Raw genomic sequence first — 17,047 nt, 5'->3', positions numbered from 1 at the left:
AGAGATACAACCAAGTTCCAAATTGGAAGCCCGAGTTTGGGCTCACAATCTTTAATGCCTAGGGTCCAATGGGCAAACAACAACCAAACAATCAATGTAGACTTAATTAATACGATTTAATTGATTTCCGCATCTTTTTAATCATATTTTTAAAGCTTGTGAATCAGAAGACTTTAAGGGGTTTTGTTTTTTAATTAAAAAAACCCTAATAACAATATAAAAAAATTACTCACTCAGATAAATATTCTCCTATTTTTAATATTATATAAAAAAATAATTAGTTTTCATAAATGCGATTATTTTGGAAAATATAATTACAGCTAATGGTTGGGCTAATATGGACCCAAAATTGTCAAAGGCAGCCCATTCTATCCATCATAAGAGGACGGGATTACCCTCGAAAACCCACACTACGTTCAGGGCGAATAAAAGAACTGCAGTGTTCGAGGAAACAAAAATCGGGCTGTTAAACCCTGCTCTGTCGGAACGGCACCTGGAAAAAACCCTTCTCTATTTCGATCGCCGGAGATTGAAACGGTGAGTGTTTGCTTCTTCGTTCAAGTATTATTTAAGTCCTTGATTTTAGCTTCAGGAATCTTATTGTATTGCTAGTTTTTAGTGATTTTTTACTGGAATTATAAACGAATCTCGAGAAATTCTTTGATGTTTTAATTTTGATCTTGATCTGGTTATGGTTTTAATTCGAACATTCTTATTTTCGTTTGATTAGAGGAATTTTTATTCTTCGTATCAATGGCGTTTAGCCGTAGCCTTTACAGTAGAGCAACCCTAATAGCTAGACGGTATCAACCATCGTTTGCCTACATTTTCCATGATGATGACCGTAAGACTCATCCTTCTACCGAGCCTCAATCTACACAAAAGCCTCGTAATTTTGGTCAACAAAGATCTTTTGGAACTGGGTTTAGTAATTCATCCTCGGGGCTTTGTGGTGTATTGTTCCATGATAGAAGATGTTCCCAACTAGCCTTTCTCCCTGGCACTGGTGTCTCTTTTGGTCGGTTTATGTCGACTAAGGTTAATGATGGGGCGAAAGAGGTCGAGCTTATGACTGATGTTGCGGAAGCTTTTAAGGATACTGCCATTGAAGCTGTGACTTCGCAGGTTCCTGCTGTGAATGAGGTTGCCGTTGCTGCTGCTGATTGTTGGTTACCAGTTGCTACATTGCAGTATGTTATTGATGCGGTTCATTCTTTTACAGGCTTCAACTGGTAAGTTGCTGTAGTTACTTATTGTTATTTTCTTCAGTTATGCATGTTCATTAAGAACGAAGGGCATGTGCAATGCTAATGATTTCAGCCATTTGTTGAACTACCAATTCTCTAATGCAATGATTTAATTAATTGTCTTCAAAAGTGATTGCTCGAACTATCTATCCAGGCCTTAATTCAGATGATGAAAAGGTGACAGCATAAACTACCGAGCTATAAATATAAGGATTCCTGTCTGTAGGACACTGGTTAAACTTGCATGCTATATTCATTTCGTTATATTTGATCATTAAGTATCTAGTAAAATCAATTCATTATTATGAGGTTGAATTAAAGTTATGATTTGCAACATGATGAAAAGGAATCCTGATGTGAATCTATGCATGCATCTTGTGAAATACGTATCTTCTGACTTCTTCGTTTATGCTAATATCAAAGTTTTAATAAATTGCAATGTTGAGAATAGAACCTTTGTTTAATCTTTTAACAATATCAGTGTATTATTGATTTCAGGTGGGCTTCCATAGTAGTGACAACGCTTTTGATTCGAAGTGCAACCGTTCCACTTTTGATAAATCAACTTAAAGCTACCACAAAAATGACGGTGGGTAATTTTAATTGTTTTTTTTATGCCCTAATTATATACACTCCAATCTTTTATTTTACTTCTGGGTTATCGGTATACACTTTCATCTTTTTTATACACTTCACCTAATTTTGATATTAATAGTACTACTAACATTTGGATGGCATCTTGCCTTTCAGACATTGTTAATAGTGCAAAACAAAGAGAAAGAACTGAGAGACTTCACCTTAGTGTCCTAGTTCCTGAAAATTTAGCCTGCCTCTGCTGAATTGTACATTTTGGTGCACCCCCCCCCCTTCAAAAAAAAAAAAAAAAATGGTTTGCCTAGCATGCATGCCAAAAGGAAAAAACTATGACATGGTCATGGACAAAGGAATGTTTTAAAAAATTTGGCCTTTCTTCTTGTAAGTGACTTAAGTTTTGAAACTGATAGACTACTAATAGCTTGATTAACAAAAGTGATCTTCCTAATCATTTAAGTATTGATATCCATCTTCACTAGTTTGTGTTTGCCCTGCAGCTAATGAGGCCACGCTTGGAGGAAGTCAAGGAGCGGATGTCAAGCAAGGTCTGGTGTCAGCTCCTGCTGTAGTGGTGTTATTATTTTGAACAATCTATACTCTATAAATAGGATGCTGTTATCTGCTGCTGTCCATAATTGCAGAGCATGTTCAGATTCCATGGACGTTTTACAGTGATGCTATGAATGAGTTTTACAATTTTTCTACTTATTTTTGTGCAGGGTAGTGATGCCTTGTCAATGGCTGAAGGTCAAAATGAAATGCAAAAGCTTTTCAAGGAGTAAGCCACTTTTTCATTAGAACAAGCCTGTATGTCTGTTGCGAGTACTTGTCATAATAAATTGTTTGCACGCCCTTTGGTTCCATGATTGAATCATAAAAATCAGTTAGTTGGCTTTTTATGCTATTATCTCTTTAACTTTCTGAAGGGCCCTGGTTTAAATGCTATTCCACTTTTTTATTTCGTTGATGTAAAAGATGCTGGGAGCTCCACATCAATTTAAATGTGTTTTTAATTTATTTATTTATAGTGCTCTTATCCCTTTCAGTAACAGCCAAACTCCAGTTTTCTGTCTTAGTCTGAAGTTATGGTAAGTTCTTAATGTCAGCATCTACCTTAAAATCTGTCTTGGAGGATACTAAATGGATTTATTCTATATATTGAGGTTAGAAGCACGTGTATATTAGACTTGAATTGTTTTAGATGATAATTCATTTGGTAGTATTCTCTAGTTTTTTGGATGATCAGAAATGTGCCTGATATAGTCGTTCACTTAAATGTCTTTCTAACTGTATCTTTTTTAACCTGACAATTTCATTGTTTGTCTTAAATAATTTCAGATATGGCGTGACTCCATTTACTCCGCTGAAAGGGATTTTTATTCAGGGTCCCATCTTTGTGAGCTTTTTCTTGGCTGTAAGATAGCAACAGTGATTCCTTAAATATTACTGGTTTGGTCTTAGAATTGCATATAGTGCATTTAGAATTATATCTGATGACCTGATTTTTCCCCAGATTTCAACAATGGCTGAGAAAATGGAATCATTTAAATCCGGTGGAGCATATTGGTTTACAGATCTCTCTACTCCAGATAGTTTATACATCTTTCCGGTTATGACAGCGCTAACTTTTTTGTTAACTGTGGAGGTAAGCATCCTATTTTGTTGATACCTTAAGGCATCGGGCAACATCTTGAAACACTCTTCGATCGTTGGATCGGTTTTGATTAAATGCTTTATATCCTCAGTGTAACATGCAAGAAGGCATGGAAGGGAATCCTGCTGCTGCAACTATAAAAAATGTTTCTCGGGTCTTTGCTGTTCTTACAGTTCCGTTTACCATGAGTTTCCCGAAGGTACACTTCCTTTGCTGGCTTCTGCACATTCTTGTGTCTGCCATCAGCTCTCAATAGCAGTAATATTTTTCCTACTCGAATAGGTCATCTGGGCCTTTCTATAACTGTTTCCCTTAACAAGCTTGTATAGTATGTTCGCCTTGCCTACTATAACAAGCTAGTGCACTATTTTTGCTGGTTTTCGCAAATGGTACCGTTGATGAGCTCTATGTAACTCCTAGAAGTCTAGAAACTTTGGGTGCAATGCGAGATTGACAGAAAACAACTTTCTCTGGAGATTTAATTGCTCTGAATATTTACTTAATGATGATCATTTTCATCTCATTTACTTGACAGGCCATATTTTGTTATTGGATCACATCGAATATATTTTCCCTTGGATATGGATTAGGTGAGTCCGTAAATTTCATGCTATCCATCGACTAAACATTTGATTTGCTTTTCCGAGATTTCTGAATATGACTATATATCATGCCCTTTATTTGTTTGTTTTTTCAGTGCTTAAGGCTCCTGGAGTGAAGAAGGCTTTAGGTGTTCCGGAAATACCGAAGCAACCAGTTGTTACTACACCACAGCCTTCTATTGATCTGTATACGGCTCTCAAACAAACTCTCAAACAAGCCAAAACCGCATCACAGCAGTCTACCTCGTTGCCCATTGAACCTACAAAAGTTGCGAATCAAATAACATCATCTTCATCTTCTTCGTCTTCGACCATCAATCAGAGGCTTAGAAATTTAGAGAAACAAGTAAAAGGAAGGAAGAAAAACAAGAAGAGGTGAGAAAAGCTATTCTTCCGGAAATTGAACTGCCATTGAGGATATTAGTTTTATAACTAATGAGTAATAGTAATATTTATATTAGAAATTTGCATCATGTATTAATTTTTGTAGTCATATAAACAAGAATGACAGTGAATTAGTTTATATTCATTTCGGGAGTTTTGAGGTTTTCTATTTTCTCCGGAATTTGGGGATTTTTGCCTGTACCGGATAACTGATATATTCGCTGCATTTGTGCTTTACTTAGGGAAGCAAATTAAATGACACTATTGAGGGGATTAGAATAATATTTAAATTTCACTTATGAATTCAATGCGAATGTAATATTTATTATTCAAATTGTAGTGTTATTATTTTATGCAAATAAATTTTTATTTAAAAAGATTACGTGTCACAATTAAATAAAGGGAATATGCAGTGGGACATAAAATGGGCATGTAATTTTATTGGTGAAAATCAAACATCAAACTAATTTGAGAATGACCAAAACAAGAAAAGAGAAGATATTCACCATTCTTATGGTTCTCACATTAACTCTTTTTCTTTTCAGTTATTTTAATTTGAAAAAGTTTGAATCTTAAATTTGGTCACTTTTCTAAAATTTATTTTTATTATATATATATTTTGGGGGAGCTGGATACTACTCTCCTTATAGTGTGTAAGAAATATTTTTTCTGCAATTGTGCGTGTATGTTTTTCACACAGCAATTGTTAGTTTTGGGAAGGTAACACCTGAGCAAAAAGCAGAAGCTAAGCATAGTTTGGCAATATATTCTTGGGAAGACTTTTTGCAATTGGTAGGCACTCGGCTGCTCTTCTCCTCTTGAATTTATTAGCAAATAATAACTACAACATGACCTGACATGACAGAGAAACACAAACACAACATGTTAAAATCTATATAACACAAATTATTAATTTGTCAAAAGTTATGTAAATGTAACATAACTTGAGCATGATTATGACACAAGAAAAAACATGATCACGACACAAATATACGAATTGCTAAGTCGAATATCATTAGATAACCATATGTCATGCATATTTGCTAGTTTAATTTGCTTATTTACTATAACTTACACTGCATTTTAACTTGCAGGTGACAAATATTTCTTGTTCAAGTTCTGATGTATGACTCTTGCAGGGAGAAAGTAAACAATTTGATCTTCCAGAGAGGACGAAAAGTGATATCTGCACAATAATGTATACTAGCGGAACCACTGGTGATCCCATGGGAGTGATGATTTCAAATTGTAGTATTGTTACTCTTATAGCAGGGGTGAAACACCTGGTAGAGTGTGTAAATGAGGAGGTGATCTTTTCATTGAAATTTTTTATTCTAGGACAAATTGTTTTACTGGTCATTTCATTTTGCCTTTCTTTTCTCCCAACTCTAAATTTTGAGTTAATGATTTTTCTCTTTTTTGCTTTTCCCTCTCATTTGTTTTTTTTTTCTTGTAAAATTTTACAGTTGACTGAGAAGGATGTATATCTTTCTTATCTTCCTCTTGCACATATATTTGACCGGGTGATTGAGGAGTTTTTCATTTCTCGAGGTGCCTTAATGGGATTCTGCCGCGGGGTGAGCAGGATAATTTGAAATTATATCTAAGATATAAGAGCTTACTCAAATTATCACTTGCTTATTTGTTGCATATTCAGGATGTGAAACTATTGGTTGATGATATTGAGCTAAAGTCAAGTATCTTCTGTGCGGTTCCTCGTGTGTTAGACAGAGTCCATTCAGGTAAACTTTCTTATATTCCTCAATGTGCTGATGAGACTGATTTCCAGCTTTTTTTTCTAATCATTTATAAAGGTGAAGAGGTTTTATGAATCTGGAATAGGGAATGTCTTTTTGGGTTATCTGTGAAGTTTAGAGTGCAATGCATTATCTGTTCTGAGACTGTCATAACTTCCGTACATCATCAGGTTTACTACAGAAGGTTTCTGGGGGAAGCTAATTGTCTAAGACGCTGTTTGATGTGGCATACTCAGTTATATTCATTTTTTAAGTTTGCTTATGTGAAGCAGATCATTGTATCTGCCGAATTCCAGTAACAAATAAAGGCTAAAAGTAACAGGGAAGTTAATTTTATCACCATGGACCCACCAGGTATCAAGAACAAAGGATATTGGCTTCAATAAAAATAGGATTATCTCAATCATTTCAGCATTAAGCTTTATAATGGAGCTTTTGATTACGGTTGTTGGCTTTTGTTTTACATAATTCCGTTTATGGAAAGTGGTTTCCAAATTTTTCTTTATTGTTATTTGATTCTAACATCTATGATAACCCTGACAGCAAATTCGGTAACATGAAGAAGGGCACTAAACATGAAGATGCATCTTTTATCTGTGACAGAGTTGTATTGAGTAAGGTGATTAAAGACTTCATTGTTATATCATCCACACAGGTCCTTGCATCTCGATCACCTAACTTGAATCTCGTTCATATATGTAATCTTCTCAGGTAAATAGCGGGTTGGGAGGGAATGTACGGCTCATTCTATCTAGCGCAGCACCTCTTTCTGATCATGTCGAAGAGTTCCTGCGAGGGGTTGCATGTTGTCATGTTCCGCAAGGATATGGTATATCATCCTAGAAATTAGCCTTTTTGTATATGTGATTCTTTTTTCTTTACCGATTATGCACACTTACTGCAACATCAACATTGATCAATTTTGTTTGGATCTGAATGTAGGCCTGACCGAGACTTGTGCAGGGACGTTTGTCTCGTTACCGAATGAATTGTCTACGCTTGGTACTGTGGGTCCTCCAGTACCAAACGTAGATAGATGCCTAGAATCTGTCCCTGAAATGGGATACGATGCTCTTGCAAGCATACCACGTGGGGAAATTTGTGTCAGGGGAGACACTATTTTCAGGGTACTACAAACGTGAAGACCTCACCAATGAGGTATTCGCCGATGGATGGTTCCTCACAGGTCCGTCAATTCTTGCCTCTTAATAAATCAAGTTTCTATTACCATTGTCTCTGAGTTGACATTCTTTTCATCATGTTTATGCATTAGGGGATGTTGGTGAGCGGCAACCAAATGGAAGTATGAAAATTATTGATCGAAAGAAGAACATTTTTAAGCTTTCACAAGGGGAATATGTTGCAGTTGAGAATCTGGAGAATGTTTTTGGTCTTGCATCTGTTATTGATTCGGTAATGCCTTTGTTCCTCTCCTCAGTACTTATATCATTCATTGCAGTCTCTTAACTCGACCGTGATCGTGTCTTTCATCGATTTTTTAGATCTGGATTTATGGGAACAGCTTTGAGTCCTTCCTCGTTGCTGTTGTTAACCCCAAGAAGCAAGCACTTGAAAGCTGGGCTGCCGAGAATGGTGTACATGGTGGCTTTAATTCCATCTGTCAAAATCCCAAGGCCAAAAGAGTGCGTAGTCGAGGAGCTCTCAAAGATTGGAAAAGAGAAAAAGGTTTGTCATTCAATGGGTTTTGTACTTCACGGTATATTTGTTCAGCCACTATTAAAGCGAACACTTATCTTCATGCCAGGGGGAAAGAAAATGGAAATTGAACCTTTGTACTTTGTTTCAGCTGAAAGGTTTTGAATTATAAAAGCTGCCCATATTGACCCTGTCCCGTTTGACATGGAACGTGACCCTCTCACCCCAACGTATAAGAAGAAAAGGTCTCAACTGCTCTAATATTATTTCGATACTGTTATGGCTTAAGTACTTTTTACACAGAACTAGGCAATAGCCATGAAGTCTTTCATAAATGCTTTGCATTTATTGATGTCTTTCAATCCAAACGAAACATCAATAGACAAATAAAAATTATATGTTTTCCATTAAAGACAAATAAAATTTAATTAATTAGGGAATTTAAGGATTCATTTAAGGGGAAAGCAGAACAATTTAAGGATGAAACTTATATATATATATCCTTTTCACGATCAATGATCAATGATCAATGATCAATGTCGTTTGGATGCAGAGTGTGATTGACAACATGTACAAGAGTGCAAACAAGCCAAATGCTTGACATAGCTTTCAGCGGTTTCAATATATGGTAGAGTTACACTTCCTTTTCTTTGGACTGCAAAATCTTGTTCCTTCATGTTTGATGTTTCCCTTTCAAGATTAGCGTGTACTTAATAATAATTATTTATTTCAAAAATTCAGTAATGTCTTAGCGTATACATTTTAACTCTTAAATAGTTTAGTATTAAAATGACTGGTATCCTGCGCTTCTGAGTTTAAGAAGACACCAATTAATTGGTGTGTTTATTAGTTCATAGGGAAATCTTTACAGAATCACAAACTGAATCTTGAACAGGCAATGTAGGGACAAAACATTGTTGTGCAAACTGTATTTATATGGAAAACATATAATGCTACAAAGTTTGCAGTTACAACACCAACAACAAAAAAAGACATCAGCTGCTGTTCTGTAAGTAGGAAGTAAAAAGCAGATTCCTTGAAATCTTATTGAGAAGTAATTTGTTTACTTTCTCAATTTTCATTCTCTTTAACTGTCTCCCAATTCTATCTATTTCTCCTCCAATCTTCCACTAAATATCTGGTAGAACCCTAATTAAATAACCCATTCAACAAGTAGAGTTGAAAATCCCCAAACAACGAAGAAAAAAAAACAGGAAAACCAACCCTTTTCTTTGACCGCATTCTGTATAGCTGCACAAATTCTAACACCACAACCCCAGAACCATGTTGGAACTTACCCTTTATTTTTTGCAATGTCTTCCATATTAAGCTAAATTGTAGCTTGAAACAGAGACATCAGCAGGAGAAGCAGCATGGATGTATACAAACTCAAGACTCTTTCCAGCAGGTAAAGTGTTGAGCCATTCTGGGAAACCATAAGAATTGCCAGACTTGGTGAGACCCCATATGGGACCATAAAGCTTTGATATTGAGAGCTTGAGAGCCTTTACTGTCTTGTAAGACTTGTTGGTCACTACTGTGGAATATCTGTAGTAAGTCTTGCCCTTGTGATTCCAGGAAGTTGTCATCTTCTGGTTTATAGTAATTGGACTAGAAGATGAGGCTGCAAAGCAAAAATTCCTAATGTTTAGATCTTGCCATTCAATACCTTATTGTAATGAGACATGGAACCAAACAGAAACTAGAACATACCAGGAGTTGGAGTCCGTTTGGGCTTCGGTGCCGGTTTCAGTTTGGCAATGACAGGATTAGGTGCTGGGGCAACCACTGCAGGAAAGCCAAGGTAATGATCATCATGCGAAAACTCGAAGAAGTTAATACCATAAAACTTAAATGGCGATATAGGGTTAAAAATTACCAGGAAGGAGTTGGTTGTATCCACCATGACCACCAGCTAATCTAGCCAAAATGCCAAGAAGTGGAGCATTGTTATAGGTAGCAGGCTCTGTTTGCTCATAATTGTCTCTTTCATCAGCAAAGTTATCATAGGCATCAGGCCCTCCGACCAAAGCACCGGTGAGGACATTAGGATCACTAGCTTTCCTTGTATACCAAGTTGCGTAACCTTGTCGGCAGGCAACAAATTTAGGGTTGACCTTGATCGAAACAATCGAAGAACCTCGGTGGTGAACTTGTCTTGGATAATTGTTTCCATAGCCAACCATATAGCTTGTAGCTCTTGGATTGTCTCCAAGAAGGTAATCCACCTGGAGAATTCAACATTGCAAAACATCGAAAAAATTGTTAAAAGGCTCAACTTGGTCACCATTTATAAGAAGTATAAAGATTTAAATCCATGAAGAGATCGATAAATCACCTGAGATTTCGCAAAAGAAAGAAGCTCCGATGGTGCAACATTGCCAGCAGCACACTTCAAGCTTCCCCTATAGGAAGTCAGATAATCAGAGTAGACAGTTGCCAAGAACGAAGCGCTTGTCACGAACTGCATGTTGTTCCATCTCTGTCTGTAAATCAAACCACCGGGAGTCTTCTGAATATTACGGCTACCCTTTCCGATCAATGAACACATGAAATACTCCGCCTTCTGACGGTACTTCTCGAAAACTGGTGCATGGTGACCAGCTTCACCTTGCATTAAAAACTGCAGGTGATGCAGAACATACCACTTAAAAACAAATTGAACCACAAACAGTAACTACATGTTGATGAGATATAACTGCATAACCAATTATTGTACAATAATGGGAGACAACGAATTTACAGTTGAAAAAACTAATAATACCTTGGCGACAAGGGTCTGAACCCCAGCATACTTGACGTCCCAACCGAACTCAGTCATGGCCCAGCCGGTTCCACCCATTGAGTCACCATTTTTCGCAAGATAGTTCAAGTAGTATTTATTGTTACTAGCTTGGTACAGCCATGCAGCGGCCCACAACAACTCATCCTACATTTAAATTCAAGTATACGCAAATTATGATTTTTTATATAAAACATATATATATTTTTGTATAAGATCGAATTTGTGAATTGAAGATTTAAACACGAATCCTTTGTAACTGACCACTGTTTCGATAGAATTTTTTATAAAAATTAGAGAAGCTTACGTTGTAGCCACTGATGGATCGGTAGTATTTTTGAGCAACTGTGATACTGCTGTCATATTTGCCTCTGTATTTATCAGCAAACTCGAACAGCTGGAGATGTTAAATAATTAGTTTTATTAGTAAATTGGATCCAAAAGGATACCTTAATAATTAAATTATTATAAATTAATAATTTTATTTCAATTTATTGCAAAAAGGAGATAAAATTAATAATTTAAACACCATACATTACCCAAAAAACTTGGATAACCAAACTTAGCATTGAGTTATGGTTGAGAAAAGAAGCAAGGGTACTTTGGGACATGGAGTTTTATTAAGAGCACCGACAAATGTTGGCACGTGAGGGGAAAATTGCGGCTTTTGGTTTAAGATCTGTACGGTCAAAAGGAGAAGTAATTGGCCGTGATGGACGGCGTAAAGCGAAGTGCTCCAATGATCCTAATTATGCGCCGAAAAAGTTTACCCGCATTATATAATTTTCAATTTCAAAACCATGAAGTTAATAATCCAACAATAACGACATCTTTTACAAAAGAGCGAGCAACTGTCTATAACTACCTATTTACTACGGTCTAAGCTTTTTGACTGAAAAGGGCAGTGTTTGGGAACTGTGAAAGAGTGTGTAAACACCATACCTGGTAGGCATGGCGAAGAAGCTCTCTGGAATAGGCAGGATTGGAGCGGCGGAAGACGATGGAAGCGGCGGCCATTGCGGCGGCTGTTTCACCGGCGAGATCCGACCCTGGATTACTTGGGTCAATCTTGTAAGCACGACGGTCGGTGGTCATGTCCTCCGGTCTTTGCCAACAGTAATGGTCACTGTTACCATCTCCCACCTATAATAAAAATAAGACCCACACCAAAATTAAGCAACGAAAATAATTTTCGAAATGGGTCTTTTATTTAAATTGTTAAATTCATAGTTACTCTATCATGTTGTGATTGAATACCTCTCCGTAAAGGACATAAGGCTGGGGATGAGCTTTGATGAAATAGTCAGTGCCCCACTTGACGGCTTCCATGGCATGGCCCAGCTCACCATTAGCAACCATTTGTTTGCCGTACTCTATTATGCTCCAGGACATCATCGTTATGGTGAATGCCATAGGCAACCCAAACTTCACATTGTCCCCTGCATCATAGTACCCCCCTACCAAATCCACCTGCAAAATTATTCAAAGACAATTTGAGCAAACTGGTTTCGAATTGGTTCAGCAATTAGGAAAATGAGAGTGGAGCTTTTAGCTTACCCCACTAGCCTTGCCGTCATTCAAACCAGAGTTAGCTCTCCATGTGATTCTCTGGTTATGGGGGAGGTAACCAGATCTTTGAGCTTCAAAGAAGAGAATACTCTTACTCAAAGCTTGGTTATAATCATGCCCACCAAATGCAAAAGGAAGGCAAAGTAGCAGAAACAGAGGAGCCATTGAAATGAGTCTCATTAACTTCCCCATATATTCAAAGTTATCAGAGGACAGAAAAATCAAGTTTCCTTTTAACTTCCTAAAATTAACAAGAAAATGCAGTCTAATTGGAGGAAAATGTGAAATGTGGGTTATAAATGATCAGTTGAAAGAAAAAATCCTGATAAACCCACAAGCAAAAAAAGAAAGGGAAGAAAAGGAGAAGAAAGAGAAAGAGAAAGAGAGGGAGCGTTGAGAATGGGGAATTGGAAGAGCATGAGACCACTATATATGGTGGAGGGGAGGAAAGTACCAAGGGGCTAGAAATAGGCAGAGATCAATAAACGAAAAATATTTTATTAATTTTAAGTTTTTTTTTTTTGGGGGGGGGGGGGTGTGAGGGAGTCGAGAAGAACAGACCATTCGGGTGTGCGTGGATTTTATGTATTTTTTGGAAGTAAAAAGAAGGGGAGAAAATTCTGCTATTTTCTTTGAACGGAGTTAAGGCTAATTTTTTAAAATTTCTATTTTATATTTATTGTAGAAAAATAAATATATAATATATAATAAATTTTTAGGGAATTATATAATAAAATCTTAAAATATTTAAGTGAGATATTTCATTTCTATAGGTTAAAAAGAATAATATTTAGTATATTGTAAATATAATTTTAAACTCCACAAGAGAGGATTGATAAGTGTAAAGTATAGTAAAATATTTAAAAAATAGACACATGATAGTTTTTAAAATTGCTTGTGGAATAAAAAAGTGTATTGTTACTGTACTAAATATTAATCTTATGTCAAATACATATGAAAATTAGAAAAATTATTTGGGTTAATAATTTAACTAGTGTATTATAGGGTGTAGTAAAAAAATAAACCTTAATTACATAAATAAATGTGACATTTGTCACATCTTCTGTAACACCCTACACCCAAGCTGACTGTCAGATTTGAAATGTCACATTATTTACTGAAGCAACTACAACTTCATTTGCATATCAAATAAATAATTTAGGCAAGGCATTAGATTCAATTCTCAATTGTAACATGTTATTTAATCAAATCCATGTTATAGATGAGCTTATGGAACCTTTTAATAAATCGGTGTTGATTGAGGGATTAAAATATAAAATTTTCTAAAATATTGAGTTGACATCGTGACCATAAGAGAATCACATTGCGACACCAAAGACAGAAGCTCGACGTCACGACTTCAATAGAGTGGTGTCGCGACTTCGAAAATAGGAGGTTAAGGGTAAGGGAATTCAATGTCGCGACTTCAACAGGGAGAATCACAATCATGAAAACAAAAGCTTGATGTTGCGATATCAAAGAGGTAATGTTGCGACTTCAGAGGTAGTTTCCCCTAGCTTTGCAACATTTAACTCAAACTTACCATTTACATAATTTAATTAATTTAAGGGCCAAAAAATATCATTTAACTCATCATAGACTTTAGTTCAAATATTGATTAACTTCATTGACATTCATAACAACTTAATACATATTATTTTAAGCATATCTAAATCCATTTGAATCCTATGTTTCATACACATATACTTACAATTCATATGCTCACATTCAAAATAACATTTTCCACCTAAAGTACCAAAATGACTACTCGCAATTTAAGATTGACCTAACCTTAGGTACATGTCACTTATTGACAACAAAATGAGACTATACTAACTTTGATGAATGGAGAGCTGCGATCTGAATGTTGTTTTACTCATCGAGACCTCGAGATTCACTGATATACCTACGCATGGAATAAACAAATCATATGCTGAGCGATAAAGCTCAATGATACTTTCATGATTCAAATCACTAAAAAAATATACATAACATGAAAATAATGCAATCATAACATGATTAGTTCTCCACAATTCAATTTACCATTCATGCCTCATGCACCAATTCATGCACTATCTCATTTGACAAATTCATATGAATATATCATACCATGTTTTCTATCAAGAAGTTACATTCACTTTCATTTCTCACATATTCATTTCATTTTCGAATCTATTGATTCATTTCATATCCATATTGACCGTCAAGCTTGTTTAGACCGTTTCACATGATCTTTCACATGCTAGCATTTATTACATTTCTTATCAGAGGCGAATCTAAGGGGGTTGACAGGGGCCCCGACCCCCTAAAATGAAAAATTACTACTTAAGTCCTTTAAAAATTTTTAAAACTTTAAATTAGTAAAGGTAAAGTTACACTTTGACCCCCTAAAATCATAAAAATTTAATTTAATCCTTTAAAAATTATAAAGATATAGACTATTAAAAATTAAAATTTTATTCGGCCCCCTAAAAAATGGTTCTGACTTCACCCCTATTTGTTATATATATACATGATATACCAATTTTCGTTATCAACATTTTATACCAACTGTCATTTAACAAGTTTATGTTTTATGATCTTCAATATTCAAGCCTCGAGTTTTGCTTTCTAATTTCATAGTATGTTATTTCTCTTTTATTTATATATATATATTCAGTAATTTATATAATATACAAAACTAAATAAATAATGTTAAAATATGTAAAGTTGATCACTTTGATAAATTTAATAGAAGGAAAAAATTAAAGAAGTAAATATTAAACAAAAACTAACAATTTTCATTAGAAAATAATATAACTTGCATTTATTTATAAATGAGTGATTAGAAAGTTATAGTGTCAGGCGAGCACGATAAGAATTGGATGGACGAAGAATTATGCGAAAATGTAGGAATTATGTTTGATAAAGCCGCCTGAAAATTTCCCAGAAAGGCAAACCTGCACTGCCGAATCTTGTGGTTCCAAATGTTGGGTTTGACTTTTACAACTCAGTTCATGTTTTGAACTTAGTTGACCCCATAATTAATGCAATCTTTTTGTATTTCAAGTTGCCGACCTGACAAATTTCAAAATATTTGGGGAATTTAAATTTAAACTCCTCAAATCATAATATTATTTTAATATTAAATTCTTTTAAGAACCATAAAATTAAGTAGAGTTGCAGGTCTAAAAGCAGATAAAACTAATATAATTTTTTGTTTACGTATAATTAAAACTGGGGAAATTTTGTAATCCATCTCACATTTCATCATTAATATCCTCTGCAGAGCTAATTAATTTGCCTGTTTGTATCCCTTACGACTATTTGTGATTAAAATATTTAATCAAAACTTGAATTTGAAATTTAATAAGAAAGTTGTTTTTAAGGAATAAATAGAGGAAAAGAAAAATGAGTAATTAAAGGCGGTGGAGACACTCTTGTGGGGGGCTTCAGAGTATAGGCACGCTTTCACACCACTTTGCTTTCTTCATTCTTGTTACAAATTTTCATTACTTTTCCCACTTGCCATACACATTGTTGTTAAAATAGTCGAATTAATTGGTGCAATAGCTTCATTTCAAAATTATTCTTAAATTTAAACAATCAGCTTAAACGCAGAAAAAAAACTAGAATTTATACTATACATTTCAACAAATTTTTCTTTGGATTTTTTCGTCATGTCTTTTTTTTTAAATTTTAAAGTGCTGAAATTAAAAATAGGAAATCTAATTGATTTAACATCCGATCCACTTTTACAATCTTGACATAGAGTTTATCAAAGAATTCAATTTTTTTATTATCCATAATCCCACAACCTTTACATCAAAAGAGAATACGACGAAACGTGCTCAAATTCACTCTTATTTATTGCAATAATAATATTAATTGAACTAAAACTCACACTATAAAAATTTATTTCTTAAATACTAAATCTCGAGAAGAAGCACCCAATGCCATGCATTTATTATGATGTCATGGTATTTGTTTTAAGATGGAACATTTTCGGGTGCAACTATGAAACCAAAGAGAGTCCTTTCAATTTGCATAAATATATATAATAAAAACATAATTAAATTAGTTACTTGTTTAGTTGAATTAAGGATCATTTTTACATGGAAGAACATGGTGTTGCTTTAGCGTAGACTTCTTTGGCGACAAACATGTGTACCAATGTACACATGGTTAAAATTTTATAGACTAGTTGGATTTGCTTCGTAGACTTTGAGGACTCGCTTTTTTAAGCCATTTTGTCCGACTGTTTTTGCACCCAAAACCCGGGGAACGGTGTTGCTTCACAAAGCAGATCCATTAATTGGCAGCTGAAAGTTGAAAGTGTTTAACTTGTTAAGCTATATAGTCTTATTATAGCTATAACATTTATCCTTGCAATTTTCTTTTATTAAAATTTTTTAAGTCTACATAACTTCTACGTATACAATTTTAGATTGCAGAGAATATTTTATTTGGATGATTTGAAACTTGTAATAATTTGTTATTATTTTTAAGTTAGTAGCTTTCATATAATTTCGTATAACAAAAATTAACTTAAGCTATAATAAACTAAAAATATTGAAGATAAATAGAAAGTTAAAATTTAAAAAAAAGAAAAGAATAAGACAATACATGTCACAATGTCCGTGTAATTTCATTAAATTGTGTCATAAATATATCATTCAAAATTGTCCCATTTGTCACCCTTGAGTCTACCTGAGATCAATTGGTATCCACTATGTTAAGTACATTTTTCTGTATGCAAAGATATAAATTTAAATGCGTGGTAGTATACCTGAAGGTGACAAAACTTCGAATAATCTATGAAT

The 17,047-nt window shown here is 34.8% G+C and overlaps 4 protein-coding genes across 4 annotated transcripts; 3 read left to right on the top strand and 1 right to left on the bottom strand.

Annotated features, from left to right (window-relative positions):
* The first annotated feature begins 369 nt into the window (after window positions 1-369).
* On the top strand, window positions 370-4,789 carry LOC105765302 (mitochondrial inner membrane protein OXA1). The gene is made up of 10 exons (XM_012584316.2): window positions 370-537; window positions 731-1,232; window positions 1,746-1,836; window positions 2,339-2,386; window positions 2,561-2,619; window positions 3,180-3,255; window positions 3,355-3,486; window positions 3,587-3,694; window positions 4,031-4,085; window positions 4,193-4,789. The coding sequence occupies exons 2-10, from the start codon at window positions 754-756 to the stop codon at window positions 4,474-4,476; spliced, it is 1,332 nt and encodes a 443-aa protein (XP_012439770.1). The 5' UTR covers window positions 370-537; window positions 731-753; the 3' UTR covers window positions 4,477-4,789.
* A 794-nt stretch (window positions 4,790-5,583) lies between these two features.
* LOC128035603 (long chain acyl-CoA synthetase 4-like) lies at window positions 5,584-6,548 on the top strand. The gene is made up of 4 exons (XM_052625817.1): window positions 5,584-5,788; window positions 5,948-6,058; window positions 6,139-6,223; window positions 6,409-6,548. The coding sequence occupies exons 1-4, from the start codon at window positions 5,678-5,680 to the stop codon at window positions 6,438-6,440; spliced, it is 339 nt and encodes a 112-aa protein (XP_052481777.1). The 5' UTR covers window positions 5,584-5,677; the 3' UTR covers window positions 6,441-6,548.
* A 183-nt stretch (window positions 6,549-6,731) lies between these two features.
* LOC105762278 (long chain acyl-CoA synthetase 4) lies at window positions 6,732-8,683 on the top strand. Its single transcript, XM_052625816.1, is given in 9 exon segments — window positions 6,732-6,857; window positions 6,950-7,067; window positions 7,181-7,349; window positions 7,351-7,424; window positions 7,512-7,651; window positions 7,741-7,875; window positions 7,877-7,924; window positions 8,046-8,058; window positions 8,061-8,683. Coding segments are annotated over 9 exon segments (855 nt in total). The 5' UTR covers window positions 6,732-6,794; the 3' UTR covers window positions 8,156-8,683.
* Window positions 8,684-8,795: 112 nt separating this feature from the next.
* On the bottom strand, window positions 8,796-12,662 carry LOC105765300 (endoglucanase 6). Its single transcript, XM_012584314.2, has 9 exons — window positions 12,234-12,662; window positions 11,934-12,146; window positions 11,619-11,819; window positions 10,984-11,073; window positions 10,659-10,823; window positions 10,233-10,517; window positions 9,774-10,122; window positions 9,608-9,682; window positions 8,796-9,518 (listed from the first exon to the last, which is right to left on the bottom strand). Exons 1-9 carry the CDS (start codon window positions 12,435-12,437, stop codon window positions 9,220-9,222), a joined length of 1,881 nt encoding a protein of 626 aa, XP_012439768.1. The 5' UTR covers window positions 12,438-12,662; the 3' UTR covers window positions 8,796-9,219.
* Window positions 12,663-17,047: the final 4,385 nt, after the last annotated feature.

Source organism: Gossypium raimondii, chromosome 12 (assembly GCF_025698545.1).
Source record: "Gossypium raimondii isolate GPD5lz chromosome 12, ASM2569854v1, whole genome shotgun sequence".
NCBI classification, from domain to species: domain Eukaryota; kingdom Viridiplantae; phylum Streptophyta; class Magnoliopsida; order Malvales; family Malvaceae; genus Gossypium; species Gossypium raimondii.
Note: the sequence above shows the minus strand (reverse complement) of the source record. Positions and strands in the feature narration are given on the sequence as shown.